Source organism: Panthera leo, chromosome E2, assembly GCF_018350215.1.
Source record: "Panthera leo isolate Ple1 chromosome E2, P.leo_Ple1_pat1.1, whole genome shotgun sequence".
NCBI classification, from domain to species: domain Eukaryota; kingdom Metazoa; phylum Chordata; class Mammalia; order Carnivora; family Felidae; genus Panthera; species Panthera leo.
This window is the reverse complement of record NC_056693.1, coordinates 35,092,435-35,113,270: the sequence shown is the minus strand read 5'-3', so window position 1 is coordinate 35,113,270 and position 20,836 is coordinate 35,092,435. Positions and strand designations below refer to the sequence as shown.

At 36.9% G+C, this 20,836-nt stretch overlaps 1 protein-coding gene and 2 non-coding genes across 10 annotated transcripts in view; all 3 read left to right on the top strand.

Moving 5' to 3' along the window:
• CNOT1 (CCR4-NOT transcription complex subunit 1) overlaps positions 1 to 20,836 on the top strand; it is a 101,663-nt gene that overhangs the window by 63,368 nt on the left and 17,459 nt on the right. For 4 of the 8 annotated variants that reach the window (XM_042919770.1, XM_042919769.1, XM_042919773.1 and 1 more), the window contains exons 17-33: positions 3,488 to 3,638; positions 4,832 to 5,033; positions 6,013 to 6,159; positions 7,552 to 7,676; positions 8,111 to 8,397; positions 9,438 to 9,516; positions 11,445 to 11,675; positions 11,989 to 12,129; positions 13,040 to 13,219; positions 14,756 to 14,872; positions 15,209 to 15,319; positions 15,639 to 15,716; positions 15,902 to 16,079; positions 16,935 to 17,065; positions 19,154 to 19,450; positions 20,123 to 20,263; positions 20,357 to 20,461. In XM_042919770.1, coding sequence (XP_042775704.1) covers positions 3,488 to 3,638; positions 4,832 to 5,033; positions 6,013 to 6,159; positions 7,552 to 7,676; positions 8,111 to 8,397; positions 9,438 to 9,516; positions 11,445 to 11,675; positions 11,989 to 12,129; positions 13,040 to 13,219; positions 14,756 to 14,872; positions 15,209 to 15,319; positions 15,639 to 15,716; positions 15,902 to 16,079; positions 16,935 to 17,065; positions 19,154 to 19,450; positions 20,123 to 20,263; positions 20,357 to 20,461 — 2,701 coding nt within the window. The remainder of the gene's footprint in view (positions 1 to 3,487; positions 3,639 to 4,831; positions 5,034 to 6,012; positions 6,160 to 7,551; positions 7,677 to 8,110; positions 8,398 to 9,437; positions 9,517 to 11,444; positions 11,676 to 11,988; positions 12,130 to 13,039; positions 13,220 to 14,755; positions 14,873 to 15,208; positions 15,320 to 15,638; positions 15,717 to 15,901; positions 16,080 to 16,934; positions 17,066 to 19,153; positions 19,451 to 20,122; positions 20,264 to 20,356; positions 20,462 to 20,836) is intronic. The other 4 variants (XM_042919774.1, XM_042919771.1, XM_042919772.1 and 1 more) reach the window with 2 other exon arrangements.
• LOC122209229 lies at positions 3,940 to 4,075 on the top strand. The gene has a single exon (XR_006197509.1). It is a non-coding gene; the product is annotated as a small nucleolar RNA SNORA50 (small nucleolar RNA).
• Positions 13,873 to 14,010, top strand: LOC122209228. The gene has a single exon (XR_006197508.1). It is a non-coding gene; the product is annotated as a small nucleolar RNA SNORA46 (small nucleolar RNA).

The following is a 20,836-nucleotide window of genomic DNA, read 5'->3' as shown; positions in this document are numbered from 1 at the left end:
TTGCTCAGACTGTTAACTTCTATCCCAGGGAGCCAGAAAATGAAAACAATTACCTTTAAATATTTCCTTCAGATACCTCAAGAGGAAAACGCTATTTGCATTTGGCCAGCTATTAAGTCAGATAAAGATAATCTTGCCATTGTGGTCTCACAGGGAATCCTCTGGTGAAATAATGGCAATTCTCTAAGAATGAGGCTTTGCAGATGCCTCAAGCCACTTCCGAGCCCTCTCCTATGGCTGTCAGGCTGCTGGTTTTCTCTGAGATTGTAAACTATTAGTTCTCAAGGCAGCTGTGCAGCTTGAGGGGGCTGGGAATAAAGTAATTTAAGATTGCAGAAAGCTTTTATTACCAAGGTTTAGTTTTCTTTCTAGAGTAAAAATTCCTGGATTGTTGTAAGCTGTTAGTCTCCAGTGTTTTGATAAAGTTGATTGTGACAATTTTTGCCACTTTTTTTAGTTACTTTTATAGGGGAGAGAATATATGGAGGTCTTTACTACACCGTTTTTTGCTTATGTACTATGTATTTTTTTTGTAAGTTCTGAAGTATAATGAACAGGTGTGAGTCTATTCTGCAGCTTCAACTGTAACATTTTTGAAGCTGTCTTTCTTTGTCTTCCTCTCCAGTCCTGTTTTCTTCCGTCTCCCACACAGATCTTGAATTTTATTTTGCCTTGCCTTATTTTTAAAAAATTTACACATGTATATCCCTAACTCAGTGTACTCAATCAAGGAATATTTTGCTTCCTTAGAGTCATAAGACAGTGTTATTGATTGTTATAACCAGAGACAAGTGTGCTGTTGGCACCTCCTGGGTAAAGGCCAGGGATGCTGGTAAACATTTTACGGTGCACAATAGAAACAACACAACAAAGTCCAAAGTGCTAATAGTACAACATTTGAGAAACCCTGCTAAGTTCTTAATGTTCTAAAATTTAAAGTCTAGAGTTTTGACTCTTACATTTATATATTTTAATCTACCTGAAATTAAATAATCATAAATTGAATACTGTAAATTTAAGGGCATATTGAAATTGGATAAAATGGTTTTTTTTTGTGTGTGTGTGTGTAGGGAGGTAGTTTACCTGACTTGGATTTCAGTTTCTTTTGTTGATTAGAAGTACCTGTTTTCTTGAAGAATTTAATGAAATAATTCGTGTAAAGTTTTTAGAATCGTTACTGATAAAAAAATAAATGCCAAAGAAGGAAAGTTCTTCCAATTAATAAATAAGTAATTATGATGGAGTTACAAAATTTAGTGGATGCTGAAAGTAGTGAGTGAATGTTTCAGGAGCAGGGCAGTCAGCTAGTTATAGAGTGTCTCCCCACAAATTAACAAAGGGAAAAGTAGTAATGTTTTATTGAGAAAACTGGCAAATGCCACATTAATTCTTTGATCAAAGTGATCACCAGCTCTCTGTATAATATGCCTCATAATAAAACATGAAGGGCACCTGGCTAGCTCATTCAGTAGAGCATGCGACTCTTGATTTCAAGTTTGTTAGTTTGAACCCCATGTTGGGCATAGAATTACTTGAAAAAATAATGCACTGAGAAGAATACGATGTAACTACTGTGGTAGTCCTGCCATAAATGTATCTAAAATATCAGACAAACTCAAAGTCAGGGACGTTGTATAAAATACATATTTAAAAAAAAATCAACTTGAAGAAGGCAAATAACAGCTGATGAATTTTTTCCAGTTTAAAGAAATTAGGATTGCCTGGGTGGCTCAGTCGGTTAAGTGTTCGACTTCGGCTCAGGTAATGATCTCACAGTTTGTGAGTTTGAGCCCTGCATTGGGGTTGCTGTTGTCAGCTCGGAGCCTGGTGTCTGCTTCAGATTCCCTCTCTCTCTGCCTCTCCCATGCTTGCATGCATGCATGCATGGACGCACGCTCGCTCATGCGCGTGCAGACTCGAGCGCGCGCTCTCTCTCTCTCTCTCTCTCTCTCTCTCTAACATAAACATTAAAAAAATGAAAGAAACTAAAGAGGTGACAGCTCAGTGCAGTGTATTGGATCATGATTCAAGGGTAAAGTACCAGTGAAGTACATAATTGGAACAACTCATATAATTTTTTTTACATTTTTTTTTTTTTAAATCTTTACTTTTTCAGAGAGCGAGAGACAAGAGTGTGAGTGGGGGAGGGGCACAGAGAGAGGGAGACACAGTATCCGAAGCCGGCTCCAGGCTCTGAGCTGTCAGCACAGAGCTGGACGTGGGGCTCGAACTCACGAACTGTGAGATCATGACCTGAGCTGAAGTTGGATGCCTAACCGACTATGCCACCCAGGCACCCCAACAATTGATATAATTGTAACATGGCCTGTTTAATTTTATCTGCGTTAAATTTTCTTATTTTTAAAAATATTTCACGTGGTTGTGTAAGAAAATGTCCTTGTTCTTAGGAAATACATAGTGAAGTATTTAGGAATAAAAGATATGTGATGTATCTAACCTTAAAAACTTCATGGAGGAGACAGTAGAAAGAATGGCTAAACAAATAGGGCAAAATGTAACTAACTAGTGGGTGAAGCATTTATGGGAGTTTCTTATAATATTAGTTAGCCTCTTCTAAGTTTGAAATTGTGTGAAATATAAGAAAGTTTTTCCAGAATAATATGGAATATTTTTTTTTTAATATGGAATATTTTAATTAACCATATTTTATCAATCTAATATACCCAGCTTTTAATATTTTAAAATCTGAAAGGATTCATGTCATTAGCTATCTCTGAATTTGAAATCTTAACTATTGGCATCAAGAAGTAAAAGTAGTCACATTTAGAAAAAGAAAACATAAAACTACATTAAATGGGGTGCCTGGGTTGACTCCATTAAGTCTCTAACTCTTGGTTTTGGCTCAGGTTATGATCTCATGGTTTCTGAGTTGGAGCCCCTTTGTAGGGCCCCACCCCAGTGCAAGGGGCTTGATTAGGACTCTCTCCTCCTCTTTCTGCCCTTCCCACGCACACATGTATGCTTTCTCTCTCAAAAAATAAACTTAAAAAAAAAAAAACATTTAAAAGTTATTAGTTGCACTGTACACAAGGTTTAGTTTCAGAGGTATATATTAGATATCTTTGGGGCACCTGGGTGGCTTAGTTGGTTAAGTGTCCAAATCTTGATTTGACCTCAGGTCATGATCCCAAGGTCATCAGATCAAGTCCCACATCAAGTTCCATGATGAGCATGGAGCCTGCTTAGGATTCTCTCTCCTCCCCCCCCCTCCATCCCTCTTCCCCACTTGTGCATGTGCACTCTATCTCTAAAATAGAATTAAAAAAAAAAAAAAAAAGTAATTAAAGATCTCCAAGAGAGAGCTGTGCTCAGAAAATCCTAGTGATTAGTGATGGATACAAAGACGTGGGGTATGGTGGAAATGTAGCCATATGTTCTAGCAGGTTTTCTTTATTAGAAAATCAGGTTTGTTTATATAGGTGTTCCAAGGAGTAGCAAGTGATATTTTTCACTCTTCTGTCTTTAGGAGTGTTTCTCAGGAGTTATCCGAAACCATCCTCACCATGGTAGCCAATTGCAGTAATGTTATGAATAAAGCCAGACAGCCACCACCTGGAGTTATGCCAAAAGGACGTCCTCCTAGTGCTAGCAGCTTAGATGCCATTTCTCCTGTTCAGGTAAGTGAATGCTACAACTGGTATGTCTGCATTTGTTCATAGACTTGGAATAGAATAAACTTCTACATCATTAGTAATCTACTCAAAGGAAAATTTGTCTGACTTTATTACCTTTTAGACACCTGCATGTCTAGCATCCACTGTTACATTTTAAAGGAGATCTATAAATAGGCAACGTAGTTGAGGATAGACTTTAATCATTAAATAGAACCTGTCTCTGAGAGGAAAGAGACAAGACAGCTTCTTTAGGTAAATGGTAAGGGCTTCTTTTTAAAATAAGAATAACTTAGACTTGAGAAATAAGCACTGCCTTTGAACCTGATGTGTCTTGTTTGTAGCTTCACGGGCCAAGCAACAGTGCTAGAGCATAAGGACTTGTTATAACTGGGGCTCTTCAGCTCTCAACTGAACTGCTCTTTTAAAAACAAGGTACATTTAAGTTACTCCCTGACACCAACCACCCCCCTTCTCTCTGGGAGCAACATACTCCACTTCTGTTTTCATCTGCATTGATTGGCAGATTGGGGTTTAAGAAAAAAAGAATGTTTAGTAATTCTTCAATGGCCGCTTTATAAAAGGCATTTATGTACCATTTCTGTAGTCATAAAGGTCTGAAATAATGCCACGAACCAAGGAGCTCGGAAGTGCAGTTATTAGATACTTTAAAAGATGTTGTGGTGAATAGCATACCTTGTTTTTTGTTTGCTTTAAATTAGAGCTGATCTCCTCCAACCCTTAAGATCCTCAAATTTTGAGTAGATTTATTTGTTTTGAGTGGAAGATTTATTTCTAATTGCTAAGCTTTTATTGTGTTGGAAGTTAAATAATGTAGTTCGAGAGATTGTTTCTGTTGTAAAGGGGCTTGTTGGAAATTTTAAAGACCTAATGTAACAGTTGTCCTGTGTGTTTAGTGCTATGGCTGCAGGGCAGTTCGTCTTAAACATTAACTCTTGAAGTTCCTTATCCCTCACATTATGGCTCTGGTACTTTGGCGGAGGCTAATAACTCTTTAAACCTTCTCTATGATATAGTAAGAACAATGTCTGGCACACTTGACTTGATGTCGGGATTTAGTTATGATTGCTTGGGGTTTTGTAATTTATTAAGCATATGAAGAGCTAAAGATTTCTTGTGTCATAAATCTGCATGTGCTTGAAGTATGTTTAATACATTTTTATAATGTTTTTCTTTAGATTGACCCTCTTGGTGGAATGGCATCTCTTAGTATAGGTGGTTCAGCTGCCCCTCACACCCAGAGTATGCAGGGTTTTCCTCCAAATTTGGGTTCTGCATTCAGTACCCCTCAGTCACCAGCAAAAGCATTTCCACCCCTTTCAACCCCAAACCAGACAACTGCATTCAGTGGTATTGGAGGACTTTCATCACAGCTTCCAGGTAAGTGGGGTGGCGGATGGAAGTGCAGATCATTTGTAAGTTTCATTGTGCTTTAGTGTGTAGTAAGGTGTTTGGAGTCATTGTGATAAAATGAAAGCTGTTTAAATTGTGAAGGTTACTTCAACCTTCACAGCTGGGAAGAGAAAACTATACTATTACAATATTAATTCATTCACATTGTAAGGATCCTGTATTACCAAATGATAGTATAAACAGTAACAAGTGTGCTAATCACATATTCTGCAAGCTTTATAAATTACAGTTAGTGTAATAAAAAAAATCTTTTATGTATGAGATTCAGGTATATGTTCTGCTTCATTCTACCTCACCTACCTTGACAGTGATGGTAAATCCCTTTTCAGTTTTTTCCAGATTATTTTAGCTTTGAACTTTTCTGTTGAAGTAACGGTCACATCCCACCCCCACCCCTCACCCCCACCTCTGTAATTTGTTTGTCTTAAGGTATCTGCATTTTGACTCTGTAACCTAATTAACACTGCTGTTATGTGGTTCTAGCCCTGATTGTTGATTTAAGTCAGAGTTACTTCGGTAAAAGCTTCTTAGCAAAGTCCTAACTTAAGTTCTGTTTGCTAGAGTTGAGGAATAGGGAAGGCCTCCTGGCTCATGTTAATTGGAATATAGTAGCAAGAAATTGATTTTCAGTCATCGGGAGAAGCAAGCCAGTTCCCCTTTACTTTTACTACCTTATGTATCATACCACATATGAGAATGTACAGTTAAGGATTTGTGTATTAATATCTTATTAAGAATATAAATACATGAATAATTCTAAAAGCTGAAGAAATTCTGGCATTGTCCATTTTCATCTCTTTATTCGTTCAGTTTCTCTGTAAAATTAAATAGACATTGTGAGGGAATTAAGAAAGACCCGGACTTCTAAAATAAGAACCTGTATCTCTGATGTAAATTCAAGAATATGAATAATGATAAGACTTCTGGCTGCCTTCCTTCTTTCTAGTAGGTGGTCTTGGCACAGGCAGCCTGACTGGTATAGGAACTGGGGCTCTTGGACTCCCTGCAGTGAATAACGACCCTTTTGTACAGAGGAAACTGGGCACCTCTGGACTGAACCAGCCTACATTCCAGCAGAGTAAGATGAAACCTTGTAAGTGGTAGTGTTGTCTGTGATTGTGAAGTATGACTGATGCACATAAAGCTTTTTAGATTTCCAATTTGTTCTTCTAGATTTATGGACGGCCCAGAGTTATGTGGACAAAAACGTTGACTTCTTTTAATATATTGTTAGTAGGGCCATATGTTGATGTGCCTTCTATATCAGTGGGAATTAATTTATGAACTTGATTTATTAAAATAAGAAACTGAGGTATCACTCCACCTTTGATCGGATTGCTAGAACAGTATGATGGTTAATAAGAAGTAGCATCCTTTAGGATCATTAGTCTACAAGTAAGAAATACAGTAAAAAGAAGACTTAGCAGTTTAAATATATGTATATAAATATTATATTTATTATAAATATGTGTTGGTGGTGTGGTGGTCTTCGTTTTTGGTTTTGTTTTTTTAAACAAATCAAGAGCAGCCATGAGAATTTCAGATTCTTCTTTCAGGTTGGTAGTTTATAAAGCAGTTTATTTTAAGATTAAAGCTTTATGATCTATATAGCATTATATATAATAAATATCACCATATATATGATGTAACTTGGAAAACAGCTTTTAAAGTTTTACCTCCTTAGTAAGGTAATTTTCAAAGTCAGAAGTCTTCTTTGTAAATACATAAGTATCATTTACTTATAAATACCCATCTCGTTGGGACTAAATAGGCATTGTACAGGATTTGAAATTATACCAGTTGACTTGAAAATGTTAGTGTGAAAGGCTTGTCTGAATGTTAATGTTTTGTAGCATGCTTTGTGTTTATATCAGTGTGTCATGCACATGCATTGATAATTCCTAGATGTCATTTTTTAAAAAATAAAACATTTTAAAAATGTTTATTTTTTTGAGAGAGTTGGGAGAGAGCGAATGCAAATGGGGGAGGGGGAGAGAGAGGGGGGGAGAGGAAGAATCCCGAGGAGGCTTTGTGTTGTAAGCGCACAGCCCCACATGGGGCTCGATCACATGAACTTGTGATATAGTGACCTGAGCTAAAACCAAGAAGTCGAATGCTTAACCGATTGAGCCACCAAGGTGCCCCAGATGTCACTTTTATTAAAAAGTAGTAAAAGACTTGTTAACGTCAAGTGAGGTGGTATTAAGGGTAAGTGCATTGTGAATTTGAATGTAGTGGACTTTCACAGGTTGATAAAGCCTGATGAAGAAAATACTAAGGTAGAACTATAGTTGTAAGGCAATTTTGTTAAAATCTTTTTTATGTAGTTAAAATACTTGAATACTGAACCTTGGCCACTTAATAATTTCTTCATTTTCTCCCTTAAAATGAAAACTATATTATTCTCTTTGGCTTTCTGTGTGTCTCATGGGGAAGTGGGGAAAGAGCTTAAATGCCCAGTGGGTTGCCTTTCTGTTTGTTACAGCGGACTTGTCTCAGGTGTGGCCAGAGGCAAATCAGCACTTTAGTAAAGAGATAGATGATGAAGCAAACAGCTATTTTCAGAGAATATATAATCATCCACCACATCCAACTATGTCTGTTGATGAGGTGAGTGTCTAGGATGTTCCTATACGTTATGGTTTATGTAAATCTTAAATAAATGCCCTTTTCAAAGAGTTTGGAAATTCAGCTGATCGTGTTATGATATGTCTGTGTACCATTTCAGATCTTAACATTCATCTCAAGCTCAAGTGTTTTGTTAAATGCTTTGCCTGACGGTTCTTTTTGAAAATATTTTAAGTATATTTATTTTTTCTACACCTGACACAGGGCTATAACCCCATGTGGGGGAGGTCATGACCCCCAAATCAAGAGTCGCATGCTCTTCCAACTGAGGCAGACAGGCGCCCTCCTCCCCTGCTTTAAAAAAAAGATTTTATTTTTAAATTATATTATTCTTTTTAACAATTCTTTGAGAACTCTTTGAAGAATGCTTTTCATAATAGTTTCCTTTATGAATGTTTTTGTCTTGTTTTTCCTAGGTATTAGAAATGTTACAGAGGTTTAAAGACTCTACCATAAAGAGGGAACGAGAAGTATTTAACTGTATGTTGAGGAACTTATTTGAAGAATATCGGTTTTTCCCCCAATACCCTGATAAAGAGTTACATATAACTGCCTGCTTGTTTGGTGGGATAATCGAAAAAGGACTGGTCACTTACATGGCACTAGGTCTGGCCCTGCGATATGTTCTTGAAGCCTTACGCAAGCCTTTTGGATCCAAAATGTATTATTTTGGGATTGCTGCACTAGATAGATTTAAAAATAGGTGAGTGAATAGGTTTCCTATGAAGCATCTCTTTTTTAGTGTAAGAAATAATAACTATCATATACAACCTAGTTCTTGCCATGCCCCATCATTATATATATCTTAACAGTATAAAGTTGAAGAGGAAGAAGTGAAAACAATTCATTACTGTTATGAAATAAATGGTAGGAAAAGTATAAACTGAAATACTTTTTTGTTGATTATTGAGGGCTAAGTCATTGTTTTATATTACAGTTCTTTGAATTTGACAAAATTTATACAGTTATGTAACTACTGTCACAATCAAGATACTGAATATTTGTATCACTCCCAAGCAATTCTCTTGTTTTGCCTTTGTACAAGTTCACCTTCCCCCATCTTTGACCCCTGGCAGTCACTAATCTGCTTTCTCTCTAGTTTTTCCGGTACATGGTGTGTGTGAGTCTAACTTGTTACAATTACTACCCATCTTTTGAAATTAATCTGTATTACTGCATGTTTCAGTACTTGTTCCTTGTCATAGCTGGATACTATTCCATTGTATGGATTAACTCTGAATTGTTTCTCCATTTTTTGGTTAACATTTGGAGTTGTTCTGGGTAGCAGTTTTAGTGGCTCATTGTAATTGTAACTGAAAATAGGACCTTTAAAAAAGATACTGTTTCCTTTTTCTTTTTTTTTTTTTTAAGTTTATTTGTTTATTTTGAGAGAGAGAGAGAGAGAGAGAGAGGATCTGAAGTGGGCTCTGCACTGACCACAGTGAATCCAAAGTGGGGCTTGAACTCCCGAACCCTGAGATCATGACCTGAACCAAAGTCAGATGCTTAATTGACTGAGCTACACAGGTGCCCCATAGATACTGTTTTCTGATGTAAAAAGAGTGAAATTCATCAATATTTCTCTCTACTTCTGTGTTCTTTGGCATTCTCTTCAAATAAGGTGTTTCCAAGGTAGAATGAGGACAGTGGCTTAGACTAGCATTTGGAAAAAAATTTGTTAATTGTGCTGCTTCTGTTCTTACATGAAAAGAATGAATGAATGAATGAATATTTTATTGGCAGATTGAAGGACTATCCCCAGTATTGTCAGCACTTGGCTTCTATCAGTCACTTTATGCAATTTCCACATCATTTACAGGAGGTAAGTGTGTCTGATACCTCAAATCTGTCTAATAGTTGGAGAGTTTATTTTAATTTGATTTTGGGTTTGCTGGGACTGGCATTGAGATTTCTTAATGATTGGCATGTTATAAGCATACATATTTTTGGTGCTCATTAGGCAGCTTAATGATAGGTCATGAAAAAAAATGTCATTCTTGGATTATCTTTTCTAAGCAGTGGTTTTGCTTCATTTAATGAAAGGCTTTTATCAGGTACTTAAGCCTGATAATGCTGTTGAAGTATAGACATCTTTTACTATTATTAAGAATTCCTGCCTGATTCTATAAAGTATTTGGAGTGGGAATCTTGGATAAAAATAAATAAAGATGTTCCTTTGATCTAAATGTTAATATGAGCCAGAGCTGTTTCATATAAGACTAAGACAAGTGTTTCTTGAAACTACAGCCTGCTTGTGGCACCTGGCTGCTTCAGTCAGTAGAGCATGTGACTCTTGCTCTCTGGATTGTGAGTTCAAGCTCCATGTTAGGTGTAGAGATTACTTTAAAAAAAAAAAAAAAAATACAGCCTTCTTAACTACCTGCTTAGAGTCCTTTCATATACTTGTTTAAAAGGAGAGAGGTAGTCCTTGAGGAAATGGACCTAGAGATTATAGTTTTAAGCCATTTTACATGATTTGTCAACTATTGTTTTAGTAAGTGATTTTAGGTTAATTGGCTAATACTATTCATACCTTTGTCTTGGCTTTAGTCAAAGTCTACTCCCAGAGAACAAGAAAATTGATTAATTTTTATTGTTATTTTACATGAAGCTGAAAAATGGCTTTATAACATCATATTTTAAGGAATCAGATCAGAATTTGAACCTACTTTTAATTTTTGTTAGAATTTAGTCCATTGTTTTCTACCTCGTGCTGCTGGGTTTGTTTGTAGGAGGCCAGGGTTTTTGTGTTGGCTTAACCTAGGAGACCTATGGAGTGACAGGTGTGAGTGTTACTTATTCATCTGAGGGGGATGGGAGAATATGCCAGTATTGTAATACTGAAAACTATACAGGAAAGCAGAGTTTTGTAAAGCTAAGATGAGAAGTCAGAGGCTTACCACAGTAAAATGTATTTGGAATTCAGAGGTGGGAATATAGACCTTAGGTAAGTGGAGACCAGGAGAGGGGCATGGGCATGATCACAGAAAACAGTGGTCCCCACCACCCCTTGTAACAAGACAGCGAGAGAGAGAGAGAGGTAATTGTTTTCATTTGTATACTTTAAGATGCTATACTTTATTCAGAGACTGTCTTACTTGAAAATCTCCTTTTTTGAATAAAGTTATCATATACCTAGATAGTAGTTTTTGTTTTGTTCAGGCATGGACCGCTGGAAATAGGATCAGGATCCCTATGTCAGTTTGCTAATTTGTATGGAGAAAGGTCAAATGGTCTGAAATGGAAAAAAAAGTTTGCTGTCTTGCTTATTACCTTCTAGAACTGACTTGCCTTTCTACAGTGTGTTTGTTTTGTAGTGATAGCTTTGCTGAGAGATAATTCACATTACCATGTATTTTTTAGGCCTTAGATTTCTCATCAGTGTTCATTAAAAGAGATCAGTTTATTGTACAAATTTAAAAATGTTAAGGTTTATATATATTAAGGGATTTACGGAGGTATATATGCAAGCATTGGTGGGTGTTTTGAACGTTGTTTTGCTAGACTAGTTCTCATAAATTTTTTAAGACACATTAATATTTTACTTCCTAAAGAGCCCCTGGTATCCACTTACATATATTACGTATAGAAATATGGACCAAAATGGGGCAAGGAGTAAGGGTTATAGATGAGCCAGAAGAGTCTTCTGAAATGATTTTTCCCTTGCTAGAAGTCAGGGGAGTATAATTCAGAATTTTCAGTTTTTGTTAAGAACTCTTTTAATGTGTTTCCATCTCCCTACCCCTGTAGTATATTGAGTATGGACAGCAGTCTAGAGATCCTCCTGTGAAAATGCAGGGCTCTATCACAACCCCTGGAAGTATTGCACTGGCTCAGGCCCAGGCTCAGGCCCAGGTTCCAGCAAAAGCTCCCCTTGCTGGTCAGGTTAGCACGATGGTAACCACCTCAACAACCACCACTGTTGCTAAAACGGTTACAGTCACCAGGCCAACCGGAGTCAGCTTTAAGAAAGATGTGCCAGTAAGTAGATCTTTTTTCTTTTCTCGGATTTGTTATGTTGTAAATGTATCTAGGAGTGAGCATGTGTTTTAATTTTATTATAAACAGCACATGCCTAGTGAAGTATAAAGATGAACATTTCTCCCTTTGTATCTCCCCCAGATTTCCCAGAGGCAGGCACTATTAACAGTTCAACATGTATTCTTGCCAACAGTTCCAATGCACAGCCATATATACCATGTATATGTTTTATATTAAATATGTATACATTTTCCCCTGGGATTTGTCAAACAGGTATTTCAGTTCATTTATTTTATGTACTTTGTGTTTTTAGCCTTCTATTAATACTACAAATATAGATACGTTGCTTGTGGCCACAGATCAAACTGAGAGAATTGTAGAGCCCCCAGAAAATATCCAAGAGAAAATTGCTTTTATCTTCAATAATCTCTCACAGTCGAATATGACACAAAAGGTGAGCATGATATAATAGTTTATATATCATTGCGAATGCTATCTATTTTATCCCTAGTGGGTTGGGGGATTTCTGCACCTTTTTAAATACTCAGTTTACTTTAAAGATTTAAAGATTGAAGTAATAGAATCAAAGCAAAGGGAATACAGATATACAATTAGTGGCTGTGGTTTTTGTAGCCATTAAATAGTACTAGTTTTGTGGTGAGTTTTACAGGCTTTTGAAGTAAACTACACGATCTCATCATGATGGAACATGTCATTTGTACCTCATCACAACTCATGTCCTCCCAGAGACCATTCAGAGCTATTATTAGGTGCTTAGTAACTGAGGTAGACCTTGTGCAGAGCATAAGAAGAGATTCTTCTCTTTCAAGATTATATAATAACGCATTGGAAATGCCTGTTTTAGCCTGTAAGATTAGCCTAAACAAGTAGGTTTTGAGATATTATGTATGTACCATCTTTCAAAATCCCACCAGAATTGATTATGAGTAAAATAAGTCTTTAGTGTCCTTTTGGAAGAGAAATTTCAAACTTTAGAGATGATTCCTGGAGATAGAAATTTAGGAAAATATGGTTCTGGTGTTAAGTCTGTTAGCAATATATGCAAGTTTGATCAAATTGAGAGTTGGGTAAGGTGAGGGTGAGGGACTTAAAGTTGAAAGGAACCATAGATGTTTTAGTCGTAGTCACCCACAGTTTGAGAGATGATTGACTTTGTACTAACAAGAATTTAATATATTATACTTCATAGCATATGTCTCATGTGGGGGGAGATGAAACATGGGGCTTTAGCATCTAATTTTGCAAGGAGCCACATGGTGTAGGATTGTTTACATAGAAGAAACACAAAGCTGTGTTTTATCATCTTTTAACCTTGTACTTCCTGTGTCATATTGATTGGCTAGGTTGAAGAACTAAAGGAAACTGTGAAGGAAGAATTTATGCCTTGGGTTTCACAATACCTGGTTATGAAGAGAGTCAGTATTGAGCCAAACTTTCACAGCCTCTATTCAAACTTCCTTGACACGCTGAAGAACCCTGAATTTAATAAGATGGTTCTGAATGAGACCTACAGAAACATCAAAGTAAAATTTAGTTCTTCTATTCCTTTTCATTACTGTTTTGAATTTGGAAATACTTGATTGTACAAGCAAAATTTTGGGGGGAGGTATTTATTGGCTGTTTTTTCTCTAAGTTATCTAGGGTTTGTTTCAGATACGGAACTAAATTTCACGAAGAATTTCATGAAGATCTACTCTATACTGTTTACTTTGAAAGTAGCTATACTATTCTAAATTTGTTTTCATCATTTCATGCATGGTTTTAATTCTTGGTCCTCTGTTTATGTTTTCAACTTGCTTTTAATTTGTAATATGCTCTTAGCTCTAGTCCCTCACTTTTGTTTTTTTTTTTAAATAGTCTTCTAGAAATCTATTGTATGGATGTTTATTGCTAATGGATATTTAGGTTGTTAATAACTTTAACTGTTACAAAGACAATGCTCCAGTAAGTCTTTTATGTCTTCTTAAGTGCCACATATCTTTAGACTCTCGACTTATTTGTAGGATAGCTGTTTTAAGGATTTTCAGCAGTTTAGAGTCAAAGTTTTCCTAATGTGCTAACGCTTGTTTCATGAAATTAGGTATTTTATTTCTCAGGAGGAATAACATTTCAAGAAAACCTATCATATAGCTGTAATCATTCTTTGATGAATGATTTGGGCATTGGCTTAGGAACCAGCACTATATTTAAACCTGTGGATGGAAATTTTTCCCATTCCTGGTTATGCTGTAGTGCAAAATAATTCCTGGCTCTTTGTGTTGCACAGCTGACTTTGTGCCATTCTGCTGTTGATCTGTAGAGTTAAGGAACATAACTATACTCACTTTTTGTTTTTTGTTTTTTGTTTTTTTTTAATCTGATGGCAATGATGATTGGGATATAAAAGTTTCTACATATTCTGGAGCAAAATTTCAAGATTCTTTTAAACAAATTTAAATTACAACTTTAAATTTATAGCCATAAATTAAGAAGTAATATGTAGTAGATGGATGTATATGCTTGCCTCAAAACACACTCATGTGATGTTTCTGTCCCCCTTAGGAAAGTAAGAACTACAGAATTAATGAAATAGATAGGTAATTAAATCTAGATTTAAATCCAGAAATTTTAAAGGAAGCACTTTAGCATTATTATAATGTATTTCAGAAAGTTATTTTAGTTCTCTCTAGAGATACATAGTGACCTGGATAATACTAAAAGGTTGTAGTAGATACTGCGATCTTGGTTACATTTCTTCATATGCTTGTTGTCTTGAAGGCCTTAGAACCGTAGCTTTAATCATCATTTGAATTGAATTTTGCTCTTCAAAACAGATTTGCATTTGGGTGCCTGCTTCAAACCTAGCTAAAAATTTCAGTTTTAAAATACTTTTCTGTAGGACTATACATGACCCCTTAACCTTGTATAGTTACACTCTAATAATATGGAGTAGATCTACTTTGGGGTATGTTCTCAGAATTGACGTCTTGTTTTTAATGTTGGATGAAAGGGAATTCTCAAACATTCAGTTGAGAATTTTTTCTTAAACTTATTTTCTATATTTCTTAATCCTATACCAGGTGCTCCTGACCTCTGATAAAGCTGCAGCCAATTTTTCAGATCGTTCTTTGCTGAAGAATTTGGGACATTGGCTAGGAATGATCACGTTAGCTAAAAATAAACCCATCTTACACACTGTGAGTTCCAGCCAGAGGTTCATGTAAAAATTGAGAATGTTCATATAGCATATTATGTCTAAAAGTCTTGACTGTATTTGGGACTGTTTTAATGATTTTGGGTGTTTGTAAGAGTTTAGCCCATGTTTTGAATCTGTAATTGCATGCTCATGATTCTGTATTGTTGAGCACAATAAAAGCCAGTAAGGTCTGGTTGTCACCCTTTTTTTGTAAGGCAAGGGTCATATTATATTGATTCCTGATTTGGGAATGAGTTTGCAAAATACCTTTCTTTGGTGCTTTGTGAGGGGTTTTGAAGTATATTCCCAGCTTTTAAAAATATTTTTCTTATTCTAGGACTTGGATGTAAAATCTTTGCTGCTAGAGGCTTATGTTAAAGGACAACAAGAGTTGCTCTATGTAGTGCCCTTTGTTGCCAAAGTCTTAGAATCTAGCATTCGCAGTGTGGTGAGTAGATTTTAATATTTTATTGATGGTTAATCTGTAAGAGTTAGTCTGTTTCAGCAAAAGGGTACGAGATTATATCCTTAGTTCTGAATATAGAGCTAGTTCAGTCTTTCTCAGGGAAACTCGGATTTCCAATGTGAGAGATTAAGGTAGCATCATTTAATAACTCTAATTTTAATGGATGTTTTTGGGTTTTGATGGTTTTCTAAATTATGATATAGATTATTATGGGCACACAGGTATAAGTGCCTAAGTATTTTAAATAATGCGAATTAAAGAATGATTTGGGGACCAACTTAACATAATAGCTTTTCTTTAGGTTTTTAGGCCACCCAACCCCTGGACGATGGCAATTATGAATGTATTGGCAGAGCTACATCAGGAACATGACTTAAAGGTACATTTGTTGCTGCTTTATCCTTTGAAACTTCCTTAATCCTTCACATTATTAAAATTTACAGGAAAGGCGGAGAATTGCGGGGGGGGGGGGAAGAAGCACTGTAACAATTGGATGAGAATAGTATATATCATGAATAAAACTACATTTTTGTTTTCAAAATTCCAATAATTTGAATTATGCAGTTAAACTTGAAGTTTGAGATTGAGGTCCTCTGCAAGAACCTTGCATTAGACATCAATGAGCTAAAACCTGGAAACCTCCTAAAGGATAAAGATCGCCTAAAGAACTTAGATGAGCAACTCTCTGCTCCAAAGAAAGATGTCAAGCAGCCAGAAGAGCTCCCTCCCATCACAACCACAAGTAAGTGTGATAATTAGCCTTCTGCTTTACCAGAATTTTCTTAAATGGTACATCTTTATGCATGTAGCAAGTTCTAATTTTCCACGTAATGTGTTGAAATTTTGTATACTTTTTGGTGAGCCATCTGAATTATTAAGGAAAAGTTAATAATGTCTAGGTATTGTCTTCAGTTCCAGAATTCATCTGAGTAATTCTTAATGGTATTCTTAACTAAGTATCATTAATCCTATCCCAACTAAGCCGGCTGATTCTTTAGAGTGTTTGAGATCAGAAATAACTGCATGGCACGGCGGGCCTGTGTTACTCCTCACATGGTAGCCAGACTACCAGCTAGACCTGCCCAGGGGGCGGATTATTATACGTGGATCATAGATTGGAAATGTGGGGGCTATAGAAGTATTGAATGAAAGATTAGGAGGTGTGTAAGAATAAACCAGCTTGTCATTCTGTCTCATTCGTCAGTAGCTAAGAATCCCCAACTGTAACCAGAGAACAGCCTAGATGGGAAAGAGACGTCTATAATGAAGAGTTATCAACAAGTCTTGGGCTTGCTGATAACAAGTCTTGGGCTTGTAGCATGTCCTCACAGTTGATTTCTTTGCAACTGCAAAGGGTATTTTGCAGGGGTATTGTCACTGACATAGCTTTACATACTTTGTTCAAATCTCTGTATTAAAACAATAGAAATTTTTTTGTTATAATTTAGGGTGGAAAAATGAGACCTATGCCATTCTCACCCCCCACTCCCACCCCCAAGAGACTAATCCAGTTAAAGACTGCCTAATGCCTTGATTTTGTAGCAAAGTCAAGAAATGTGCTTTTTATTAGCTCTTATTTTATCTCTTTAACATTCAGCAACTTCTACAACACCAGCTACCAGTACCACTTGTACAGCCACAGTTCCACCACAGCCACAGTACAGCTACCACGACATCAATGTCTATTCCCTTGCAGGCCTGGCACCACACATTACCTTAAATCCAACAGTAAGTAACAACTGCTCCATCCCCCAGTTCCTACTTTATGACAAGGTAAATGGGTCACCTTCCTTTTCTTTTTCTCCTTCCTTCTGGGTTCCTAGATCTTAGAGGATTTTGTACAGAAAGGAGGGATTGGCAACTGCTTGCTGTATAGTACAGCTGGGATTTTTTCCTACTCTAAAAATATAGTCATTGTGACTGGAAATCACCTATGTTGGTTACTCATATCTAAACCCTGTGGTATTAATCAGCTGGCGATATAATCACAATGGCCAAGATTACCTTACACAGGCCAAAAGATCCTTAGTATTCCATAGTTTTTTGCTGTTTATTTTCATTATCATGCGACCCTTAGCCCTTGCATTAAGCCGTTTCTTTTGGTAGATAGCTAGAACTGAGCTGATTCCTGTGTGTATGTGTAAAGTCTCCAAGCCAGGATCTAAAAGTGGGACTTAATACTTTCAGTTACATTTCTATATTCCAGAAGGAAGTTTGGTCTGAAGTCCTATAAAATGCCAATAGTTACAGGTATTTTACTCTGTGTATTGAGAGTGATGATTATCTTCTTTTAGTCTACTTAACACTTGTTCAGAATCAGATACTGGAATATTCATGGTGTTTGATTTTTAGAAACTGCCCATGTTCACAAATACAGGAATAACATTAATACATTGAGCTTTTTTATTTAAAGGACACAAAGGGATTTTAAAAAGATCATTTTAGGGACGCCTGGGTGGCTCAGTTGGTTAAGCATCTGACTTCGGCTCAGGTCATGATCTCATGGTTTGTGATTTCACTCCCCTCATTGGGCTCTGTGCTGACTGCTCAGAGCCTGGGTCCTGCTTCGGATTCTGTCTCTCCCTCTCTCTCCTCTCCCCTGCTTACGCTGTGTCTATCTCTCAAAAATAAGTAAACATTAAAAAATTTAAACTTTTTTTTTTTCCCACCGTTTATTTATTTTTGGGACAGAGAGAGACAGAGCATGAACGGGGGAGGGGCAGAGAGAGAGGGAGACACAGAATCGGAAACAGGCTCCAGGCTCTGAGCCATCAGCCCAGAGCCTGACGCGGGGCTCGAACTCACGGACCGCGAGATAGTGACCTGGCTGAAATCGGACGCTTAACCGACTGCGCCACCCAGGCGCCCCAAAAATTAAAAAATCTTAACCTAGGTCTCCCTCCTGTACCCCCATGGCATGTAATTTTTTGTGGGGTGGGGGGGAGCCCTTAGATTTAGAAATTGTGATTCCCCTTTATAACACTGTCAGTAATCTGAATATTTTTATGTATCCATCATGAGTATTTTAGAAGTTTCTCACAAATTCATTGAGTTAAAGAGATCAAGTGAGTATTAGGGCATACCAGAGATAAAAGATTAGAAACAGTCATTCAAGTGAAGCAAAGTGGCTTCAATGTATGGTAATGTAAATGTTTGCTATTCTGGAGAATTATTTGTAGTAATGTTTCTGTAGAAATCCTTTTCTCTGTTAACCTGATTCTTTTTGCATTTATTTCTCCACGCAACTATAGAAGCTACATTTTTTTTTTATTTAAAAAAAGTTTTTTAAATGTTTTTATTTCTTTTTGAGACATAGAGCATGAGCAGGGGAGGGGCAGAGAGAGAGGGAGACACAGAATCTGAAGCAGGCTCCAGGCCCTGAGCTGTCAGCACAGAGCCCAACATGGGGCTTGAATCCACAGACTGTGAGATCCTGACTGAGCTGAAGTCAGACGCTCAACCGCTCAACCGACTGAGCGACCCAGGAGCCCCGAAGCTACTTTCTTTGAGAGTACTTAAGCTACAGATTTTAACTAAGCACATAATGGATCCTGCAATAAAAAATTTGCACATCAAACTTTTAGAATTTTTAAAAACGCAAAGACCTATTATCACATATCATAAGGTATAACGAATAGTACTCTCTCTGTAGACTAGCTTCTATTTCCTGAGCTTTTCATTGGTTAATTTAAAGTAGAAATTGGTAGTTAATGGTTAACTTTGAAGTCATTTCCAAAATCACAGGTGTGATGACTGATGTAATTTGGGTTGTCTTACTTAAACAAGCTGTTGACTTAACTTGTTTCCCCCACCTAGATTCCCTTGTTTCAGGCTCATCCACAGTTGAAGCAGTGTGTGCGCCAGGCAATTGAACGGGCTGTCCAGGAGCTGGTCCATCCTGTAGTGGATCGATCAATTAAGATTGCTATGACTACTTGTGAGCAAATAGTCAGGAAGGATTTTGCCCTGGATTCTGAGGAATCTCGAATGCGAATAGCAGCTCATCACATGATGCGGAACTTAACAGCTGGAATGGCTATGATTACCTGCAGGGAACCTTTGCTTATGAGCATATCTACCAACCTGAAAAACAGTTTTGCCTCAGCCCTTCGTGTAGGTTGATTATTTTCTTGGTGGAATACATAATTTCTTATGCGTGCCTGAGTTTCTTTTTCTTTGCATGTCATCACATTTGATGTCTTTCCTCCTGTTGAATTGTAAATGCTGTGAGGTGAAGCCTCATGTTTTTTTGCTCACTATTGTATCCTCAACACAGTGTTTTGCAGATAGTAGATATCCAAATATTTATTGGTTTAAAGACATGAAGGGTTTAAAAATACATAAGTTAACAATATTGTTTCTGGTAATTAAGAATTTAGATTAAAGCACTTGCAGTAGGTCAGTGGAAAACTGTGTAAAGTGACTTTGTGTACACACACAATTACACTCTTTCCTCAGGTTAACTCATTTGCTAATTTTGGGTCTTACATGCCATGGTTAATGATGCCTCCCCCACCGCCTTTTTTTTTTTTTAACTGCTTTACTGTTTCCATATTGTTCACTGTCTTCATAACAACCTGAAAACAAAGTGTTCTGGTTGAGTAGTATTTTCATCTTACAGATGAAGATGATTTTAGGCTATTTTGTGGTCACAGCTAGTAAGTCATAAATAGAGTCAGAACTTTAAAAATTTGTATAAGCATTGCATCTCCTATTATCTGTCTTATCTATCTATCTACAGAAAACTTTAAATTGTTTTCTTTCTTTCTCTTCCCCTTTCAAAAGACTGCATCGCCACAACAGAGGGAAATGATGGATCAGGCAGCTGCTCAGTTAGCTCAGGACAATTGTGAATTAGCTTGCTGTTTTATTCAGAAGACTGCAGTAGAAAAAGCAGGTCCTGAGATGGACAAGAGATTAGCAACTGTAAGTGTTTAGCCTTTGCCATTTAAGTATTTTTTTTTTCTGTTTAAGAAAATGCCTCATAACAAGAACCTCAGTGACTTTTTTTATTTGCAGGAATTTGAACTGAGAAAACATGCTAGGCAAGAAGGTCGCAGGTACTGTGATCCTGTTGTGTTAACATATCAAGCTGAGCGGATGCCAGAGCAAATCAGGCTGAAAGTAAGAATTGGGGGCATTGTCTCTCCCTACCCGTCTTTGTTTTCTTTCTGTTTATGTTGCTTAAACTCCTCACCAGGACTTAGACAGTGGGGTTACATGTTGTTTCTGAGACAATATCCCACCCTTAGTAGCGTATCACTTGTAGGCTACCTGTGGAGAAGGCATAAAGATATCTTAGATGGGGTCACTGGGCTCGTTCAGTTGGTAGAGAATACAATTCTTGATCTAAGGGTCATGAGTTCAAGCCCCACATGGGGTGTAGAGATTACTTAAACAATTTTAAAAAAGAAAAGTTACCTTAGATGCATGCACTTGCCAGTTGTCGCATCCCTATGTAAAGAGTTCATGTGCCTGTTAGGTTTTGTGTTTCACAAC